Source organism: Coregonus clupeaformis, chromosome 8 (assembly GCF_020615455.1).
Source record: "Coregonus clupeaformis isolate EN_2021a chromosome 8, ASM2061545v1, whole genome shotgun sequence".
NCBI lineage: Eukaryota > Metazoa > Chordata > Actinopteri > Salmoniformes > Salmonidae > Coregonus > Coregonus clupeaformis.
In genome coordinates, this window is record NC_059199.1 from 25,257,687 (window position 1) to 25,276,962 (window position 19,276).

At 42.8% G+C, this 19,276-nt stretch overlaps 1 protein-coding gene across 1 annotated transcript; it reads left to right on the forward strand.

Annotated features, from left to right (window-relative positions):
* The first annotated feature begins 290 nt into the window (after window positions 1–290).
* LOC121571458 (casein kinase II subunit beta) lies at window positions 291–16,741 on the forward strand. The gene is made up of 7 exons (XM_041882923.2): window positions 291–411; window positions 1,137–1,217; window positions 1,496–1,598; window positions 14,240–14,355; window positions 14,494–14,569; window positions 14,979–15,168; window positions 15,416–16,741. Exons 2-7 carry the CDS (start codon window positions 1,146–1,148, stop codon window positions 15,504–15,506), a joined length of 648 nt encoding a protein of 215 aa, XP_041738857.1. The 5' UTR covers window positions 291–411; window positions 1,137–1,145; the 3' UTR covers window positions 15,507–16,741.
* Window positions 16,742–19,276: the final 2,535 nt, after the last annotated feature.

Here is a 19,276-nt window from a genome sequence, read left to right on the forward strand (position 1 = left end):
GAAAAGTAATTACAAGCAGACGAGGAAATATCAAATATATTTGTCTTGTTTTGTCTTGCTCTAGACTTCCCTCACTCTGATGTTGTACCAGAGAAGATTGTGAGAGACACTGGTCTATATAAGAGGAATATATAACTTATCTTCCCACCCTACAGTTTATACTGGACAATATATTATATAATAAAACCTCAGTTTTTCAGATTTTCTGTTGATAACTCAAATATTGTAGTTGTTGAAGAACTTAAACTACAGTATCCATAGAAGTGTCTCTGAATTTGTACGTCATCAATTTCCCTACAACGAAAACGCGTACCTCTGCAGCGGTTAACTGGGAGGTGGTGTCCATTTAATTTACAACACTAAATATTACGATTATTATATTTTACTGGTGTGAAACTCACTGAAGAGGGGGTAAGTTACCTGAATTACTATATGTTTTCATATGAGATATGATATAGCTTTAGAGGACTTGTGACTGAAAACTGAACAAATTTCATGCGGCCTAGTTTGGACTATGCGCCATATTGAATTTCCATCTGGCGTTAGCGGCTAGCTAAGGATGTAGCTAACTAGCTATCATTTTCTTCTGCTGGTCATTTAGCATAACTATTGTGTACGCTACTAACTACGATTGTTGATGTGACATAGGTATTTTCATGGGTAATATCCTTATTTCGTACACTTCCAATGTCAACTACCAATTTTTAGCTACACACATTTGCACGGTCGGTAGCGCTAGCTAACTAACGTTAGTAGGTAACGTTAAGCGTCTTACAGTTAACATTTTCTAGTTAACTTAACGCTACCAAGCTAATAGCTCTGTTATGATTTTGAAAAAAATATTTTTGAGTGTAGTTAGCTACCTATAATGTGTTTGTTGCTGAACTATCAAGTTCAGGCCGTTTTCCCATGACTGAATGCAATCGACCCCTCAAACTCAACTCTGGACCTCGAAGTCAGTTCTACTGTACTTTTTCATTTTTCCAATCTAATCAGGGACTGATTTAGACCTGGGACACCATGTGGGTGCAATTAATTATCATGTAGAACAGAAAATCAGCAGGCTCCGGACCTCGTAGGGTAAGAGTTGCAGTAGACTGAAACCTATGTCTGTGTTGAATGTCTTTACCCATTAGTCTCCCGAGATGAGCAGTTCAGAGGAAGTGTCATGGATCTCCTGGTTCTGTGGACTGAGGGGAAACGAGTTTTTCTGTGAGGTCAGTATCTAACAGCACACAGCAATATTGCTACTCTCATTGACCAAAAAGTTAATGTAAGCTAAGACAGGGGTGGCCAACCCTTATCCTGGGTGTGCAGGTTTTTGCTTCAGCCCTACACACCTGATTCAGCTAACCAAGGTCCTGATGGGGAGGTGGTGAGTTGAGTAGGGCTGGAACAAAATCCTATTATTCACAGCCACCTCTTACTACACAAACACTCTTTCAAGCAGGAATAGGTCTGGTATTTATTGCTAACTTCTGTCACCCATTGACAGGTGGATGAGGACTACATCCAGGACAAGTTCAACCTGACTGGGCTCAATGAGCAGGTTCCCCACTACCGTCAGGCTCTGGACATGATCCTGGACCTAGAACCAGGTCAGTCCAACTCCAGAACCATCTCTACTGCACAGAACATTCCACACAATTTAGATCGGAATACAAATGTTATGGTTGCATCTGGGCTGTGGCGTTCACGAAATTTCGTCAGCCGGTGATTGTCAAGCAAATAACTGTTGGTCTCACAGTAATTTACCATTAATGAATCTCCTGGCTTCCACACATAGCCTACAAACCACTGATGCAGACCTTTGGAACATCTACATTTTAAAAAGTCTAGTAAATCCATGTAATATAGCCTACACCTTTTAGACAGGTCTAAAGAAGCATGATATGAAGAAAATGTAGTCTATTTCAGAAGAACAGAATAGCATACTCTGAGTTGTCCTTATGTAAGGTCCTGATCTGGCTATGCCAAATGGCTGTGGGCTACACCAGTTCATTTAGCAGACAAGATTTGCTTAGAATTCCGTGGCATTATTTTATAGTATGAAGAATACAATTGAACAAAGCTGAATAAAATATAAATATTTTCTCCAAACGTTTTGATGGAGCGCGCACATGCGGTTATTCTGTGTTAAGCCGTTAGCAAATAAATAGGTACTCCTATATGCTTAATTTAGAGTTATTACTGTAACTTTAGTTGTTCTACAAACGTTGGGCTATACAGTGCCTTCGGAAAGTATTCAGGCCCCTTGACTTTTCCCACATTTTGTTACGTTACAGCCTTATTCTAAAATTGATTAAATAGTTTTTTCCCCTCATCAATCTACACACATTACCCCATAATGACAAAGCAAAAACAGTTTTTTTGAAAATTTTCCTAATTTATAAAAAATAATTGAAAAACTGAAATATTACATTTACATAAGTATTCAGACCCTTTACTCAGTACTTTGTTGAAGCACCTTTGGCAGCGATTACAGCCTTGAGTATGACGCTTCAAGCTTGGCACACCTGTATTTGGGGAGTTTCTCCCATTCTTCTCTGCAGATCCTCTCAAGCTCTGTCAGGTTGGATGGGGAGTGTCGCTCCACAGCTATTTCCAGGTCTTTCCAGAGATGTTCGATCGGGTTCAAGTCCGGGCTCTGGCTGGGCCACTCAAGGACATTTAGAGACTTGTCTCGAAGCCACCCCTGCGTTGTCTTGGCTGTGTGCTTAGGTTCGTTGTGGTGTTGGAAGGTGAACCTTCGCCCCAGTCTGAGGTCCTGAGCGCTCTGGAGCAGGTTTTCATCAAAGATCTCTCTGTACTTTGCTCTTTCCCTCAATCCTGACTAGTCTCCCAGTCCCTGCCGCTGAAAAATATCCATACCTTAAAGGCCTGATTGGTGGATTGCTGCAGAGATGGTTGTCCTTCTAGAAGGTTCTCACATCTCCACAGAGGAACTCTAGAGCTCTGTCAGTGACCATCGGGTTCTTGGTCACCTCCCTGACCAAGACCCTTCTCCCCCGATTGCTCAGTTTGGCCAGGTGGCTAGCTCTAGGAAGAGTCTTGGTGGTTCCAAACTTCTTCCATTTAAGAATGATGGGGCCACTGTGTTCTTTGGGACCTTCAATGCAGCAGACATTTTTTGGTACCCTTCCCCAGATCTGTGCCTCAACACAATCCTGTGTCGGAGCTCTACGGTCAATTCCTTCCACCTCATGGCTTGGTTTTTGCTCTGACATGCACTGTCAACTGTGGAACCTTATATAGACAGGTGTGTGCCTTTCCAAATCATGTCCAATCAATTGAATTTACCACAGGTGGACTCCAATCAAGTTGTAGAAACATCTCAAGGATGATCAATGGAAACAGGATGCACCTGAGCTCAATTTCGAGTCTCATAGCAAGGGGCTGAATACATTTTTAAATTTCTGTTTTTTTATTTTCAATAAATGTGCAAACATTTCTAAACCTGTTTTCGCTTTGTCATTATGGTTATTGTGTGTAGATTGCTGAGGATTTGTATTTATTTAATCAATTTTAGAATAAGGCTGTAACGTAACAAAATGTGGAAAAAGTCAAGGGGTCTGAATACTTTCTGAAGGCACTGTGTGTTTAGATTTTTAATACATTGTAAGGCTGCATGATGCGACTAATGATGATTTGAAAAAAGTTGCTTGAAAGGCATGAGCTCTGCTTTGTTTTCTGCGCAGGCTGTACACACTTCATCAGTCTCTCATTCACAATTTGACAAGCATTTGATAATATATCAAATTTCACGGCGGCATTTCCTTTTGCGGCCAGTGGCCGTTGTGCCCTTCTCCAATCACGTGATCGGGTCTTTCTCACAGGCTACAAGTGAAGACAGACACATCTGGGACGCAACTGCGCGAAGATATTAGAAAAACTGTCCACATTTACTTTTCGTCAGCCAACAAGATGAGTAGGCCTAACGAACAGCAAAAGCACTAGCCTATGTCAATCTTCTATCCCCCATAGTACAAAAGTCGACCTATTCTGTGTGAGAAATAAATATTCCATACGTAGTCTGGGACAGTTGTGGGATGGAATAGATCCCAAATTAATACAACCACTATCATCAAAAACCTTTTTTACGCAATGTGGCTGACACAACAGATCAGAGCATTTAGCTTAAATGTTGATAAACTATTAGGCTATTTCTTCACATTATAAGCGCAGCAATGCACACATGGCGGTAGGCTATAAGTGCGAATGTTCCATTAGCTGGAAAACACCATTGTCCAAAGTGACTGCAAATGCGATTATGCATGTAATGCTTTTATTATAAAGGTGCAATTGTATAGTGAAACATATCTTCCCCAAACTTGAAACTCACGTGCTGCTTATGTATGCCAGTTAGGCTCTAAACCACTGGTAAAGCAGATTAATGTGCTTAATTTTAAGAAGTTATTTCGCCACTTTAGTTGTGTTACAAACCTTATCAAAACATATAGGCCTATGGGCAAGGCTATATGAGGTGTGCGACTATGATTCGAGAAGTAGCCCAAAAAAAGGCAGTACTTATGCTGGGCATCATTCACAAGTGATAATATATAATTCACAAGTTGATAGGCTAATATTGTCACCCATCAGACTATTCTTGGTTTAGTCTTGTCTTTACATATACTGAATAATATGTGTGAAATTTGCTTTGATTTAGAATGGACCATTATCATGCACCTGTCTCGAAACAGGGGCAGCGGGAAAAAATACATGTAATCAATGCACTTAAATAGCGAATGGAGGGCACTTTTCCTGTGGTTGATTTTCATGCCAGACAGGTAGGCTATAGTCCTGTTGTAAAGATAAACAATGTGCTTAATATTAGGAAAGTTGAGGAATAAATATAGTAGGCCTAGCCTATAGAAAGCTGATGGGATCCTCCTCTTTTTAGTAGAGGCCATCACTCTGTTTTCTCGCGCAATTGCATAGCCTATAGAAATGTTGCGCAACATGAGCTCATGGGCTCTCATGAAGTGTTGGAATAGATTTTTGAAAACATATGCATTGATGTCAGAGTGATTAGAGGGACAATAGAGTGCTGAGTACCAGGCAGTTAGCAAGTTTGGTAGGCTACTAATGACCATCAGCAGCATCAGAGCTTGGAGAAGCCTAATTACTGTGACTAAACGGTCACATGGAATTTGACTGCCTTCATGACTCGTGACTGCCTGTCTGGCAGTAATACGGTCACCGCAACAGCCCTAGTTGCATTACCTCAGTGTTAAAGTCGTGTACGCACATTAAATTGCCTCACCAACCCTGATCCTGGTGAGCTATAGTGTGTGGCAGGCTTTTGTTCTAGCCCAGCACTAAAACACTTGATTCAACATTTTGGGGCTGCCGTATTAGATGACGATATTTTTAGCATGTGTGTTGTCGGCACAGTCTTATGTTCCAACATTTTAAATTGGGTTTTTTACATTGGATAAAAGTACAGACTCAGAGCTTCAAAATGGCATATCATACAATGTAGTTGGAGGAAACATGGGGAAGTAATGCTGCTTTAAAAGCTGATGTATAATCCCATTTAGGAGACAAGGGCGTTCAAACGTTTTGCTGGGATTTTCACGCTAGCGCTACATAAACATGGATTTAGAAAATGAATACTTTACCGAAATGGCTTCTCTGAACAATATCTCGCCAAGTTATCCCATTAGGCAAGCCATTTACAGTATTAACTTGCCTATTGTATAATAAAGATAACCTTTCACATTGAACAGCTACAGTGCTGTTCTTTGTTTATGCCCATTTAGCATCGTTCACACCCTCTAAAGCAGGGGTGTCAAACTCATTTTAGCTCAGGGGCCACATGGAGGAAAATCTATTCCCAAGTGGGCCGGACCGGAAAAATCATGGTATATATAACTTAAAAACAACAACTTCAGATTGTTTTCTTTGTTTTAATACGATCAACATACAACATAAAGCTGGAGCCTGAGGACAGTGTGTCCAAAATAGTACAAGCACAACATCCCTATTAATCATAAAACACGTCAAGTTTATTTGAAAATATTAAAGAAAAAGAACACACAAACACACAATGCCTCAGTGATTAACAGAACTGTTTCACAGGTCACAGAACTATATCAGGGTGTCATTTCTCAGGCAGAAATGTAGATAAAAATAATGAAATCCTGTTCCCCAAACAAGTGCAAGAACCACAGAGTCAATAATAGGTTAAATATACAAATAAAATAAAATCAATTAAAAACAATAGCACATCAACATAAAAACATATAAACATAAATCTGAAAGCGTTGCTCAAACTCCCGTAACAGTCCCGTTATTTTATCTTTGAACCGCTTCATGTCTGCCACATGTTGGATCGCGCACACATTTTTCAGACAGGGGAAGTGAGCTGCATCACCACCGGCAAGTTGCGTCTCCCACACGTATGCTGTCATAATACTGCGTGACAACTTTGTTGCGCCCTTGCAGCTGTTTGTTCAAGTTATTCAGGTGCTCTGTAACATCCACCATAAATGCAAGGTCCTGCATCCATTCTGCGGAATGAAATTCTAACACTGGTTTGCCCTTTTCTTCCATGAACTGTTCAATTTCTTCTCGTAAATCAAAGAAACGCCTCAGCACAGCACCTCGGCTTAACCATCTTACCTCAGTGTGGTATGGCAGGCCATAGATGTGGTCTTTCTCTCTGAGAAGGCTGTCAAACTGACAGTGATTCAGGCTTCTGGATCGGATGAAATTAACAGTTTGGATGACCACCTTCATGACGTTATCCATCTTTAATGACTTGCAACACAAAGCCTCCTGGTGCAAAATACAGTGAAAAGTCAAAAAATCACGTCCTCCATTTGCAGATTGCACTTTCTCTCTGAACTTTGTCACAACGCCTGCTTTTTTCCCGATCATTGAGGGCACACCATCTGTAGCCAGGCTGACAGCGCGGGACCAGTCCACTCCGACCCTGTCCAGCGCGCCGACGAGTGCGGTAAAAATATCAGCTGCTGTCGTTGTATCTGTCATCGGCACCAACTCCACGAACTCCTCGGTGACGATCAATGTGTCATCAACTCCGCGGATGAAAATGGCCAGTTGTGCAACATCTGTAATGTCCGTGCTTTCATCAATTGCAACCGAAAACGCAATAAATGACTTTACTTTTTGCTTCAACTGGCTGTCCAAATCCACTGAAAGATCGAAAATCCTGTCTGCAACTGTGTTTCTTGTCAGGATGATATTTGCAAAAGCCTGCCGCTTTTCAGGGCACACAATCTCCGCTGCCTTCATCATGCATGTTTTTACAAATTCACCCTCACTAAATGGTTTTGAAGCCACTGCGATTTCATTAGCAATGAGGTAGCTAGCTTTCACTGCAGCGTCACTGATGTCTCGGCTGTGAGTAAACACAGACTGCTGTTTCTTCAGACCCGCCAACAGTTCATTCACCTTCTCTCCGCTGTCCTTGAAAGTTGTCATATTTGTCGGCATGAAGACTCACATAGTGGCGACCGAAGGTTATATTCTTTCAGCACTGCAACATGCTCTGAACACACCAAACATACAGCTTTCCCATTCAATTCCGTGAATAAATAGGATGACCATTTTTCTTGGAACACTCTGCACTCTGCGTCCACTTTTCTCTTTTTTGACAGAGACATATTGGGGCAATGAGGGTGCCAAAGCACATAATGTTAAAAGTAGAAGCCGTAATAAATATCGCGGGCAAAACAAAGTAGCTCATTGGCTGCACGTGCTTGACCTACTTGCTCTGCCCCGGTATAAACAGTTTGCTTGCTTAACACAATTGCTATTGCGCCATCCAGTGGACGCAATTGGAACAGCAGTTTATTTTATTGAAAAATTGCAGCGCATTTTTATACTTTACAAAACATTTTTATTTATTTATTTATTTGGATTTTTTTTATTCTCAAATCATCTCGCGGGCCGGATTAAACCCGTTTGCGGGCCTGATCCGGCCCGCGGGCCGGACGTTTGACACCCCTGCTCTAAAGCCTTAGACCCTCCCATCCCTTCAAGAATTCACATTGGAACACATGCGAATGTGACCGTGAGGTAGTGCTTAAAAAACAAATAAAAGATTTCAACAATAAAATACTTTATTAACTTCAAGTGCTAAAGGTAGTAGTCTACAATTAGGAAAAACTTCAAACACATAAAGGCTTAGGTAAAAACAATATCTATACCTAGGCCTATATCATAAGATCATTTGAGTAACTTTAGTTCATGTTATGATATGAACAAAGGAATCTAGCCTGAGAGCATATTTCTGTCCTGCCCTGTGGAGCAGGACATGTAATGTCCATGGCCTTTTCATTGCAAAGTCCTGATCTTCTCAAAAATATATGTTTGCCGGGTTGTGTCCAGTCCGGGGGATGCTTTCACATCTCTGGGACGAAGGACATCAACATTACACAGCAGCTGAAACCTGGTTCCATCTGAGTGAAAGCTCCTTGGCCACAACACCAGGCTCCAGACAATTAAAGCTGTGAAGGAGTAAAGCAGACAGAAATAGACAAGATATTAAAACCTTGCATACCAGCAATAACATTCATTGACCCCCAAGTCAACGCAATAAGCTCAAAGTACAAAGACAAAATACCTGAAGTGTTGCTTCTCAATCATCTCCTTGTACTGGTGGCGGAGAGCAGTTTTATGCTGAAAGACAAATTCCAGAAAAATAGATTAAAACATTAATTAATTCATGTCCTATAGCTTGTTATTGCCTTTTGACAGTCACAGCTGTACTAAAATGTCCTGTACACACTTAACCTGCTTCCAGCCCAACAATGGCAATGCAGACACAAGATAACTAGCTAGATTTAGCAAACATATAGCTAGCTTCATAATTTACCAGCTGGCTAGATGCAAATGGTACCAGCCAGCTAGTTGAAAATGCAAAGAAATTACCTCAATCTATCATCCAATAGCTAGCTAGCTATTTAGCTATAATTTCATCATGGCTCACTAGCTAGCCAACTTAGCATGTGTCCCTATAACTAACATGAGGTTTTATTAGCTTGCAAATAGATTAGCATTCGCATCACAGTGGCTATTTTCGCTAGCTAGTTAAAAATGACAAACTGGCATACATGAAAAAGCGTAACATGTCATGCATGCCTTAGCACATCAGCAATCAACATTAACAGCAGAATGCAACTGGCCAGCTAGTTAGCTGTTTAACATTGCTTCGTCCCACAACGAAGCAAGCTGTAATGGTACCTGTATGCAACTGTCTAGCTAGCTATATACAGTGGGGGGGGGGGGAAAGTATTTAGTCAGCCACCAATTGTGCAAGTTCTCCCACTTAAAAAGATGAGAGAGGCCTGTAATTTTCATCATAGGTACACGTCAACTATGACAGACAAAATGAGAAAAAAAATCCAGAAAATCACATTGTAGGATGGTGGAAAATAAGTATTTGGTCAATAACAAACATTTCTCAATACTTTGTTATATACCCTTTGTTGGCAATGACACAGGTCAAACGTTTTCTGTAAGTCTTCACAAGGTTTTCACACACTGTTGCTGGTATTTTGGCCCATTCCTCCATGCAGATCTCCTCTAGAGCAGTGATGTTTTGGGGCTGTCGCTGGGCAACACGGACTTTCAACTCCCTCCAAAGATTTTCTATGGGGTTGAGATCTGGAGACTGGCTAGGCCACTCCAGGACTCTTACGAAGCCACTCCTTCGTTGCCCGGGCGGTGTGTTTGGGATCATTGTCATGCTGAAAGACCCAGCCACATTTCATCTTCAATGCCCTTGCTGATGGAAGGAGGTTTTCACTCAAAATCTCACGATACATGGCCCCATTCATTCTTTCCTTTACACGGATCAGTCGTCCTGGTCCCTTTGCAGAAAAACAGCCCCAAAGCATGATGTTTCCACCCCCATGCTTCACAGTAGGTATGGTGTTCTTTGGATGCAACTCATTCTTTGTCCTCCAAACACGACGAGTTGAGTTTTTACCTAAAAGTTATATTTTGGTTTCATCTGACCATATGACATTCTCCCAATCCTCTTCTGGATCATCCAAATGCACTCTAGCAAACTTCAGACGGGCCTGGACATGTACTGGCTTAAGCAGGGGGACAGGTCTGGCACTGCAGGATTTGAGTCCCTGGTGGCGTAGTGTGTTACTGATGATAGGCTTTGTTACTTTGGTCCCAGTTCTCTGCAGGTCATTCACTAGGTCCCCCCGTGTGGTTCTGGGATTTTTGCTCACCGTTCTTGTGATAATTTTGACCCCACGGGGTGAGATCTTGCGTGGCGCCCCAGATCGAGGGAGATTATCAGTGGTCTTGTATGTCTTCCATTTCCTAATAATTGCTCCCACAGTTCATTTCTTCAAACCAAGCTGCTTACCTATTGCAGATTCAGTCTTCCCAGCCTGGTGCAGGTCTACAATTTTGTTTCTGGTGTCCTTTGACAGCTCTTTGGTCTTGGCCATTTTTGGTCCATAGTGGAGTTTGGAGTGTGACTGTTTGATGTTGTGGACAGGTGTCTTTTATACTGATAACAAGTTCAAACAGGTGCCATTAATACAGGTAACGAGTGGAGGACAGAGGAGCCTCTTAAAGAAGAAGTTACAGGTCTGTGAGAGCCAGAAATCTTGCTTGTTTGTAGGTGACCAAATACTTATTTTCCACCATAATTTGCAAATAAATTCATAAAAAATCCTACAATGTGATTTTCTGGGAAAAAAAATCTCATTTTGTCTGTCATAGTTGACGTGTACCTATGATGAAAATTACAGGCCTCACTCATCTTTTTAAGTGGGAGAACTTGCACAATTTTAGAACAGCGCCGGAGAAGATGGCTGCTGTTTTACAGCCCTCTAACCAATTGTACTATTATGTGTGTTTTTCCGCGTTATTTGTAATTTATTTTGTACATAATGTTTCTGCCATCGTCTCTTATAACCAAAAAGAGCTTCTGGATATCAGGACAGCGATTACTCACCTCGTATTGGACTAAGATTTTTTCTTCAACGAGGCGGCCGCGAAGGATATCATACAGACACCCGACAAGGCCCAAATCCCCGTCATTCGCATGAGGAAGAGACGGAGATATCGTGGACGTAGGTCGGGGTGCCTTGTAAGGATCCGACGGCGAGCGAGTAAACTGCCGCTCCCATCAAACCTATTAGCCAATCTTCAATCATTGGAGAATAAATTGGATGACCTAAGATTACGGTTATCCTACCAACGGGACATTAAAAACTGTAATATTTTATGTTTCACCGAGTCGTGGCTGAACGACGACATGGATAACATACAGCTAGCGGGCTATACGCTACATCGGCAGGATAGAACGGCTGACTCCGGTAAGACAAGGGGTGGCGGTCTGTGTATATTTGTAAACAACAGCTGGTGCACAAAATCAAATACTAAGGAAGTCTCGAGGTTTTGCTCGCCTGAGGTAGAGTATCTTATGATAAGCTGTAGACCACACTATTTACCAAGAGAGTTTTCATCTATATTTTTCATAGCTGTCTATTTACCACCACAAACCAATGCTGGCATTAAGATTGCACTGAATGAGTTGTATAAGGCCATAAATCAACAGGAAAACGCTCATCCAGATGCAGCGCTCCTAGTGGCCGGGGACTTTAATGCAGGGAAACTTAAATCCGTTCTACCTAATTTCTACCAGCATGTTAAATGTGCAACCAGAGGAAAAAAACTCTGGACCACCTTTACTCCACACACAGAGACGCATACAAAGCTCTCCCTCGCCCTCCATTTGGCAAATCTGACCATAACTCTATCCTCCTGATTCCTGCTTATAAGCAAACACTAAAGCAGGAAGCACCAGTGACTCGGTTAATAAAAAAGTGGTCAGATGACGCAGATGCTAAGCTACAGGACTGTTTTGCTAGCACAGACTGGAACATGTTCCGGGATTCTTCAGACAGCATTGAGGAGTACACCACATCAGTCACTGGCTTCATCAATAAGTGCATCGATGATGTCTTCCCCACAGTGACCGTACGTACATACCCCAACCAGAAGCCATGGATTACAGGAAACATCCGCACTGAGCTAAAGGGTAGAGCTGCCGCTTTCAAGGAGCGGGACTCTAACCCGGACGCTTATAAGAAATCCCGCTATGCCCTCCGACGAACCATCAAACAGGCAAAGAGTCAATACAGGACTAAGATTGAATCGTACAACACTGGCTCTGACGCTCGTCGGATGTGGCAGGGCTTGAAAACTATTACAGACTACAAAGGGAAGCACAGCCGCGAGCTGCCCAGTGACACAAGCCTACCAGACGAGCTAAACCACTTCTATGCTCGCTTCGAGGCAAGCAACACTGAATTATGCATGAGAGCACCAGCTGTTCCGGATGACTATGTGATCACGCTCTCCGTAGCCGATGTGAGTAAGACTTTTAAGCAGGTCAACATTCACAAGTCCGCCGGGCCAGACGGATTACCAGGACATGTACTCCGAGCATGTGCTGACCAACTGGCAAGTGTCTTCACTGACATTTTCAACATGTCCCTGACTGAGTCTGTAATACCAACATGTTTCAAGCAGACCACCATAGTCCCCGTGCCCAAGGACTCTAAGATAATCTGCCTAAATGACTACCGACCCATAGCACTGACGTCTGTAGCCATGAAGTGCTTTGAAAGGCTGGTCATGGCTCACATCAACAGCATTATCCCAGAAACCCTAGACCCACTCCAATTTGCATACCGCCCCAACAGATCCACAGATGATGCAATCTCTATTGCACTCCACACTGCCCTTTCCCACCTGGACAAGAGGAACACCTACGTGAGAATGCTATTCATTGACTACAGCTCATTATTCAACACCATAGTGCCCTCAAAGCTCATCACTAAGCTAAGGATCCTGGGACTAAACACCTCCCTCTGCAACTGGATCCTGGACGGGCCGCCCCCAGGTGGTAAGGGTAGGTAACAACACATCTGCCACACTGATCCTCAACACGGGGGCCCCTCAGGGGTGCGTGCTCAGTCCCCTCCTGTACTCCCTGTTCACCCATGACTGCATGGCCAGGCACGACTCCAACACCATCATTAAGTTTGCCGACGACACAACAGTGGTAGGCCTGATCACCGACAACGATGAGACAGCCTATAGGGAGGAGGTCAGAGACCTGGCCGTGTGGTGCCAGGACAACAACCTCTCCCTCAACGTGACCAAGACAAAGGAGATGATTGTGGACTACAGGAAAAAAAAGAGGACTGAGCACGCCCCCATTCTCATCGACGGGGCTGTAGTGGAACAGGTTGAGAGCTTCAAGTTCCTTGGAGTCCACATCACCAACGAACTATCATGGTCCAAACACACCAAGACAGTCGTGAAGAGGGCACGACAAAGCCTATTCCCCCTCAGGAGACTGAAAAGATTTGGCATGGGTCCTCAGATCCTCAAAAAATTATACAGCTGCACCATCGAGAGCATCCTGACTGGTTGCATCACTGCCTGGTATGGCAACTGCTTGGCCTCCGACCGCAAGGCACTACAGAGGGTAGTGCGTACGGCCCAGTACATCACTGCTTCCTGCCATCCAGGACCTCTATACCAGGCGGTGTCAGAGGAAGGCCCTCAAAATTGTCAGACTCCAGCCACCCTAGTCATAGACTGTTCTCTCTGCTACCGCACGGCAAGCGGTACCGGAGTGCCAAGTCTGTGTCGATACCAGCAGCTGTATTCAGGACAGCACTGGTATTGAAAGCTTTAGCTACACTTTGCATGTAGTCCATGATGAAAATATTAGTAAATCCAATGGATCTTTCAAATATCCACGGTTGCGGAGAGCAGGATATGCCATTTGACAGAGAAGCCTTGAGTGACAGAATGGACTCTCTTTCTCGTGAATGTCCCAGCCCAATCATTATCTCAACTAATAATGGCTAGGCACGATTCTTTATTTTCTGTGTCTAAACAGCTTTGTGATTTCACATTTTATTTATATTTACAGAGTACATACGAGATTGTTATTAAGGCACATGCAAGTTCACATGTTCAAGAAGGCATTTCTGCAGAAAACCTTTTTTTTACTTTCAAATGCCTCTCCTGTGAAGTAGTGACGTGTGTCATATGCCCATCTTTCTGTAACGGGTCACAGTTATGTACATGTGCACAATTCTGCTTTTGTGAGTAATCTTTAAATCAAAACAACATATGAATGGCCTCTTTCTCTCTCTGTCTTATAACCTCTTCCCTCCTCTCTTATAACCTCTTCCCTCCTCTCTCTGTTCCACAGATGAGGAGCTGGAGGACAACCCCAACCAGAGTGACCTCATAGAGCAGGCAGCAGAGATGCTCTACGGGCTGATCCACGCACGATACATCCTCACCAACAGGGGCATCGCTCAGATGGTACAGCAACTACCCTTCTCTGTTTCCAATGTTTGTTGAAAGGCTGCATGTCAAATGTATACAGCATGTCAATTGTATGCAGCATTTCTCCTGAAATGTTTTTCACGTTCTCAATTTATCTCCATCTCTCTTTCTCAGTTGGAGAAGTATCAGCAGGGGGACTTTGGCTACTGCCCCCGCGTCTATTGTGAGAATCAGCCCATGCTTCCCATTGGTGAGTGTGTTGTCAGTCTTGTTTCAACCATTACCACCCACGCCTAGTGTGGGGAGAAACAACTGACACTTTATAAAACTTAAGGGTTGTTTTGATCCACTTCAAAGAGCACTTTTTGCATCATGGCTTTGCATGTTCACATACCCAGAATAGTTTTTGTCTTTGGCATCCAGCCACATTGAATTCATAACCCAAACTATGCAAAGCAGATCCTCTGTATACAGTACCATATCTCTGAGTCCTATGTGTAAGGATTTAATGTATTATATCAGATCCATGTCAGAACCAATCTCGTTTCCAAGAGACACCTGGATGAATACAATGGCGTGTGCTCAAGCATTTCATAATAAATTCAGACCAGTAATGTGTCTAAAATCTTCCCCCTCTTCGTCTCCCTATCTCTCCCTAGGTCTGTCGGACATCCCAGGCGAGGCTATGGTGAAGCTGTACTGCCCTAAGTGTATGGACGTATACACGCCCAAGTCCTCCCGGCACCACCACACGGACGGGGCCTACTTTGGCACTGGATTCCCCCACATGCTCTTCATGGTGCACCCCGAGTACAGGCCCAAGAGGCCCGCCAACCAGTTTGTGCCCAGGTCAGTACAACTGTGTCACCCTACAATAGGGGTGTGCATTTTCATGTCATGCCCACATAACGCACTGAAAGCAAAAGGGTCCTAGATCAATTTCTATTCATTGATAGCAGATAATTTCCTAAGAAATTCCAGGAACATACCAGAGGAAAGAGTCATGTAAAATAAGTGTTACCATAATGATAATCTCTTTATAGACCCAGATCATGCTCACATCAAGATCTAATGAATGCTCATGTCCTCACAACAGGCTCTATGGATTCAAGATCCACCCCATGGCCTATCAGCTCCAGCTGCAAGCAGCCTCCAGCTTCAAGAGCCCTGTCAAAGCCATCCGCTAAAGGCCAGAGAGAGAGGGGAAGAAAGAGAAAGGGATGATTGAGGGGATGGGTCATCTGCACAAAGCTCCATACAGATGCCTCCTCTGTCCTGCAGACTTTATTATTTGGTTTAGATTAGGACGATTGTGTGAGCGAGACAAAAACGCACAGCTTCGATTCCAAACCGTTACACACACACCTACACACCTACACAGAAATACACACTTAGGATTCCATGCATCTATGTTACCAAACTCACCAGTGCCGAAAGAGGGGAGGGAAAGACAGTCTATGAATGTTATTGGATTTAACGTTGCTGTTTCCCTTTGTTATTACCCCTTTTTCCCCTATGAACTTGCTCCACGTTGAGTTGTTTTCTGTCCTGTCTTTGGCACAGTTTGGTAAAGGGTGATGGTAGTCCATCACCACTGGCTGAATAACAATTCCTCCGCCACACCCATACCCATGTATACTGTGGCTGGCACTCACAGAGATCACTTGGTTGATGATGATGATAAGTACAAAGTCTGTCACTAAGGGTGTTGCCATTTCACCTCTTCTGTAAACCATTGTTTTACCAAGGCACTCATGCAGGCTTGTATCACTTTTATTGTATGATACTCACTGAGGCCAGTGTGTCAAGGCGGTCATTCACAATACAAAGTGTTCTGTCAAATTTGCCTTAAACTTTGAGAAACGCACGGGTGCTATGGTTTACAGGAAGTGCAAATCTAGGACATAATATAGCTGTGAATTTTTGTTAGACGTAGGATAGACACGAATAAACCTGAAATTAATTACATGTTCTAGAATGTCCCAGAAAATACATCATAACAACCCACCTGCTGTCTCTGTGTCACCCAAAACAATAGTCCTGTTTGTGTGGTATGGCAAGGTGTGAAGGTCAGCTCTGTCAATGTCACATGTTGCTGGGCTAGTATCATTGTAACAGGACACATCTCTCTCCACAACTGCACTGATTTAACTGGTGTCCCTCCACACATTATAGTAGGATTATTTATGTAAAATCTAGCGACAGAAAATCAGCTCCTATTTTGTGATGCAGTTGGGGTTTCATCGCCCCACTACACATGTACTTTTGATTCCTTGTTGCAAAAAGTAGAACACTTGATATATGTTTTGATCCAGAACGATAAGGATGATTTGTCAAGATTATAATTAATGTCTGTGTTTTTTGAAACTGCGGATGAGTGACCAGGATTCAGAATTCTCAATAAACTTTTTTTCTTTTCATACAATTGTGTTGATTGGTTTATGTATAAATTAGATACTTATTTCTCCATAGTCACCATTACATTTTTGTTTTAAAAAATCCCTAGAAAGTATGGGACTACGTCCCTTGATCTGTTAAGCGACACCGCTCAATAGGTTTGATACTGCACTGTTCCGCTGCCTCACAGAGTGGCCACTAGTATACATAGCTGCCCTGCAAGTCAGCAGTTCTGTGAGCATCTTGAAAATTGAGAAAATGTACATTATCTAATCTTCTCATTAATTTCCTGTCCGATACCGGAAATATTGTAGCAAACCCCTCAGATACAGCTGTACTTCTGCTTCTTGGCCAAATGGTGTCAATGATGAGCTGGATAATACATGTAGACTATTTTGGTACGTATCCATTACCACCCATGCCTAGTGTGGGGAGAAACAACTGACACTGAATAAAACTTAAGGGTTGTTTTGATCCACCTCAAAGTGCACTATTTGCATCATGGCTTTGCAATGTCACATACCCAGAATAGTTTTTGTCTTTGGCATCCAGCCAAGTTGCATTCATAACCCAACTATGCAAAGCAGATCCTCTGTATACAGTACCATATCTCTGAATCCTCTTTGTAATGTTAATACATTTTTTTATAGAAGATTTCAATGTATTATATCAGATCGTGGATGAATACAATGGTGTGTACTCGAGCCTTTCATGATAACTTCAGACCAGTAATGTGTCTAAAATCTTCCCCCTCTTCGTCTCCCAATCCCTCCCTAGTTCTGTCGGACATCCCAGGTGAGGCTATGGTGAAGCTGTACTGCCCTAAGTGTATACGGACTGGGTCTACTTTGGCACTGGATTCACCCCGAGTACAGGCCCAAGAAGCCCACCCAACCAGTTTGTGCCCAGGTCAGTACAACTGTATCACCCTACAATAGGGGTATGCGTTTTCATGGCATGCCCATGTAATGCACTGAAAGTAAGACTGTTTATTTGTGTGTGTGTGTGAACATGCATGTGCATACGGGCATAGCCGCGGGAAATATGGGTGCTGGAGGTGCTGCAGCTTCATTAAATAGTACCCGCAAAACACCAGTCTCAACGTCAACAGTGAAGAGGCGACTCCGGGATGCTGACCACCTAGGCAGAGTTGCAAAGAAAAAGCCATATCTCAGACTGCCCATCTTATTATTTTCTTTTTATTGGCCAGTCTGAGATATGGCTTTTTCTTTGCAACTCTGCCTAGAAGGTCAGCATCCCGGAGTCGCCTCTTCACTGTTGACGTTGAGACTGGTGTTTTGCGGGTACTATTTAATGAAGCTGTTCCTCAAACTAGACACACTAATGTATTTGTCCTCTTGATCAGTTGTGCACTGGGGCCTCCCACTCCTCTTTCTATTCTGGTTAGAGCCAGTTTGCGCTGTTCTGTGAAGGGAGTAGTACACAGCGTTGTACGAGATCTTTAGTTTCTTGGCAATTTCTCGCATGGAATAGCCTTCATTTCTCAGAACAAGAATAGGCTGACGAGTTTCAGAAGAAAGTTCTTTGTTTCTGGCCATTTTGAGCCTGTAATCGAACCCACAATTGCTGATGCTCCAGATACTCAACTAATCTCAAGAAGGACAGTTTTATTGCTTCTTTAATCAGCACAACAGTTTTCAGCTGTGCTAACATAATTGCAAAAGGGTTTTCTAATGATCAATTAGCCTTTTAAAACGATAAACCTGGATTAGCAAACACAACGTGCCATTGGAACACAGGACTGATGGTTGCTGATAATGGGCCTCTGTACGCCTATGTAGATATTCCATTAAAAATCAGCTGTTTCCAACTACAATAGCCATTTACAACATTAACAATGTCTACACTGTATTTCTGATCAATTTGCTGTTATTTTAATGGACAAAAAATTTGATTTTCTTTCGAAAACAAGGAAATTTCTAAGTGACCCCAAACTTTTGAACGTTAGTGTATATGTTATACAGTGGGGAGAACAAGTATTTGATACACTGCCGATTTTGCAGGTTTTCCTACTTACAAAGCATGTAGAGGTCTGTAATTTTTTATCATAGGTACACTTCAACTGTGAGAGACGGAATCTAAAACAAAAATCCAGAAAATCACATTGTATGATTTTTAAGTAATTAATTTGCATTTTATTGCATGACATAAGTATTTGATCACCTACCAACCAGTAAGAATTCGGCTCTCACAGACGTGTTAGTTTTTTCTTTAAGAAGCCCTCCTGTTCTCCACTCAATACCTGTATTAACTGCACCTGTTTGAACTCGTTACCTGTATAAAAGACACCTGTCCACACACTCAATCAAACAGACTCCAACCTCTCCACAATGGCCAAGACCAGAGAGCTGTGTAAGGACATCAGGGATAAAATTGTAGACCTGTACAAGGCTGGGATGGGCTACAGGACAATAGGCAAGCAGCTTGGTGAGAAGGCAACAACTGTTGGCGCAATTATTAGAAAATGGAAGAAGTTCAAGATGACGGTCAATCACCCTCGGTCTGGGGCTCCATGCAAGATCTCACCTCGTGGGGCATC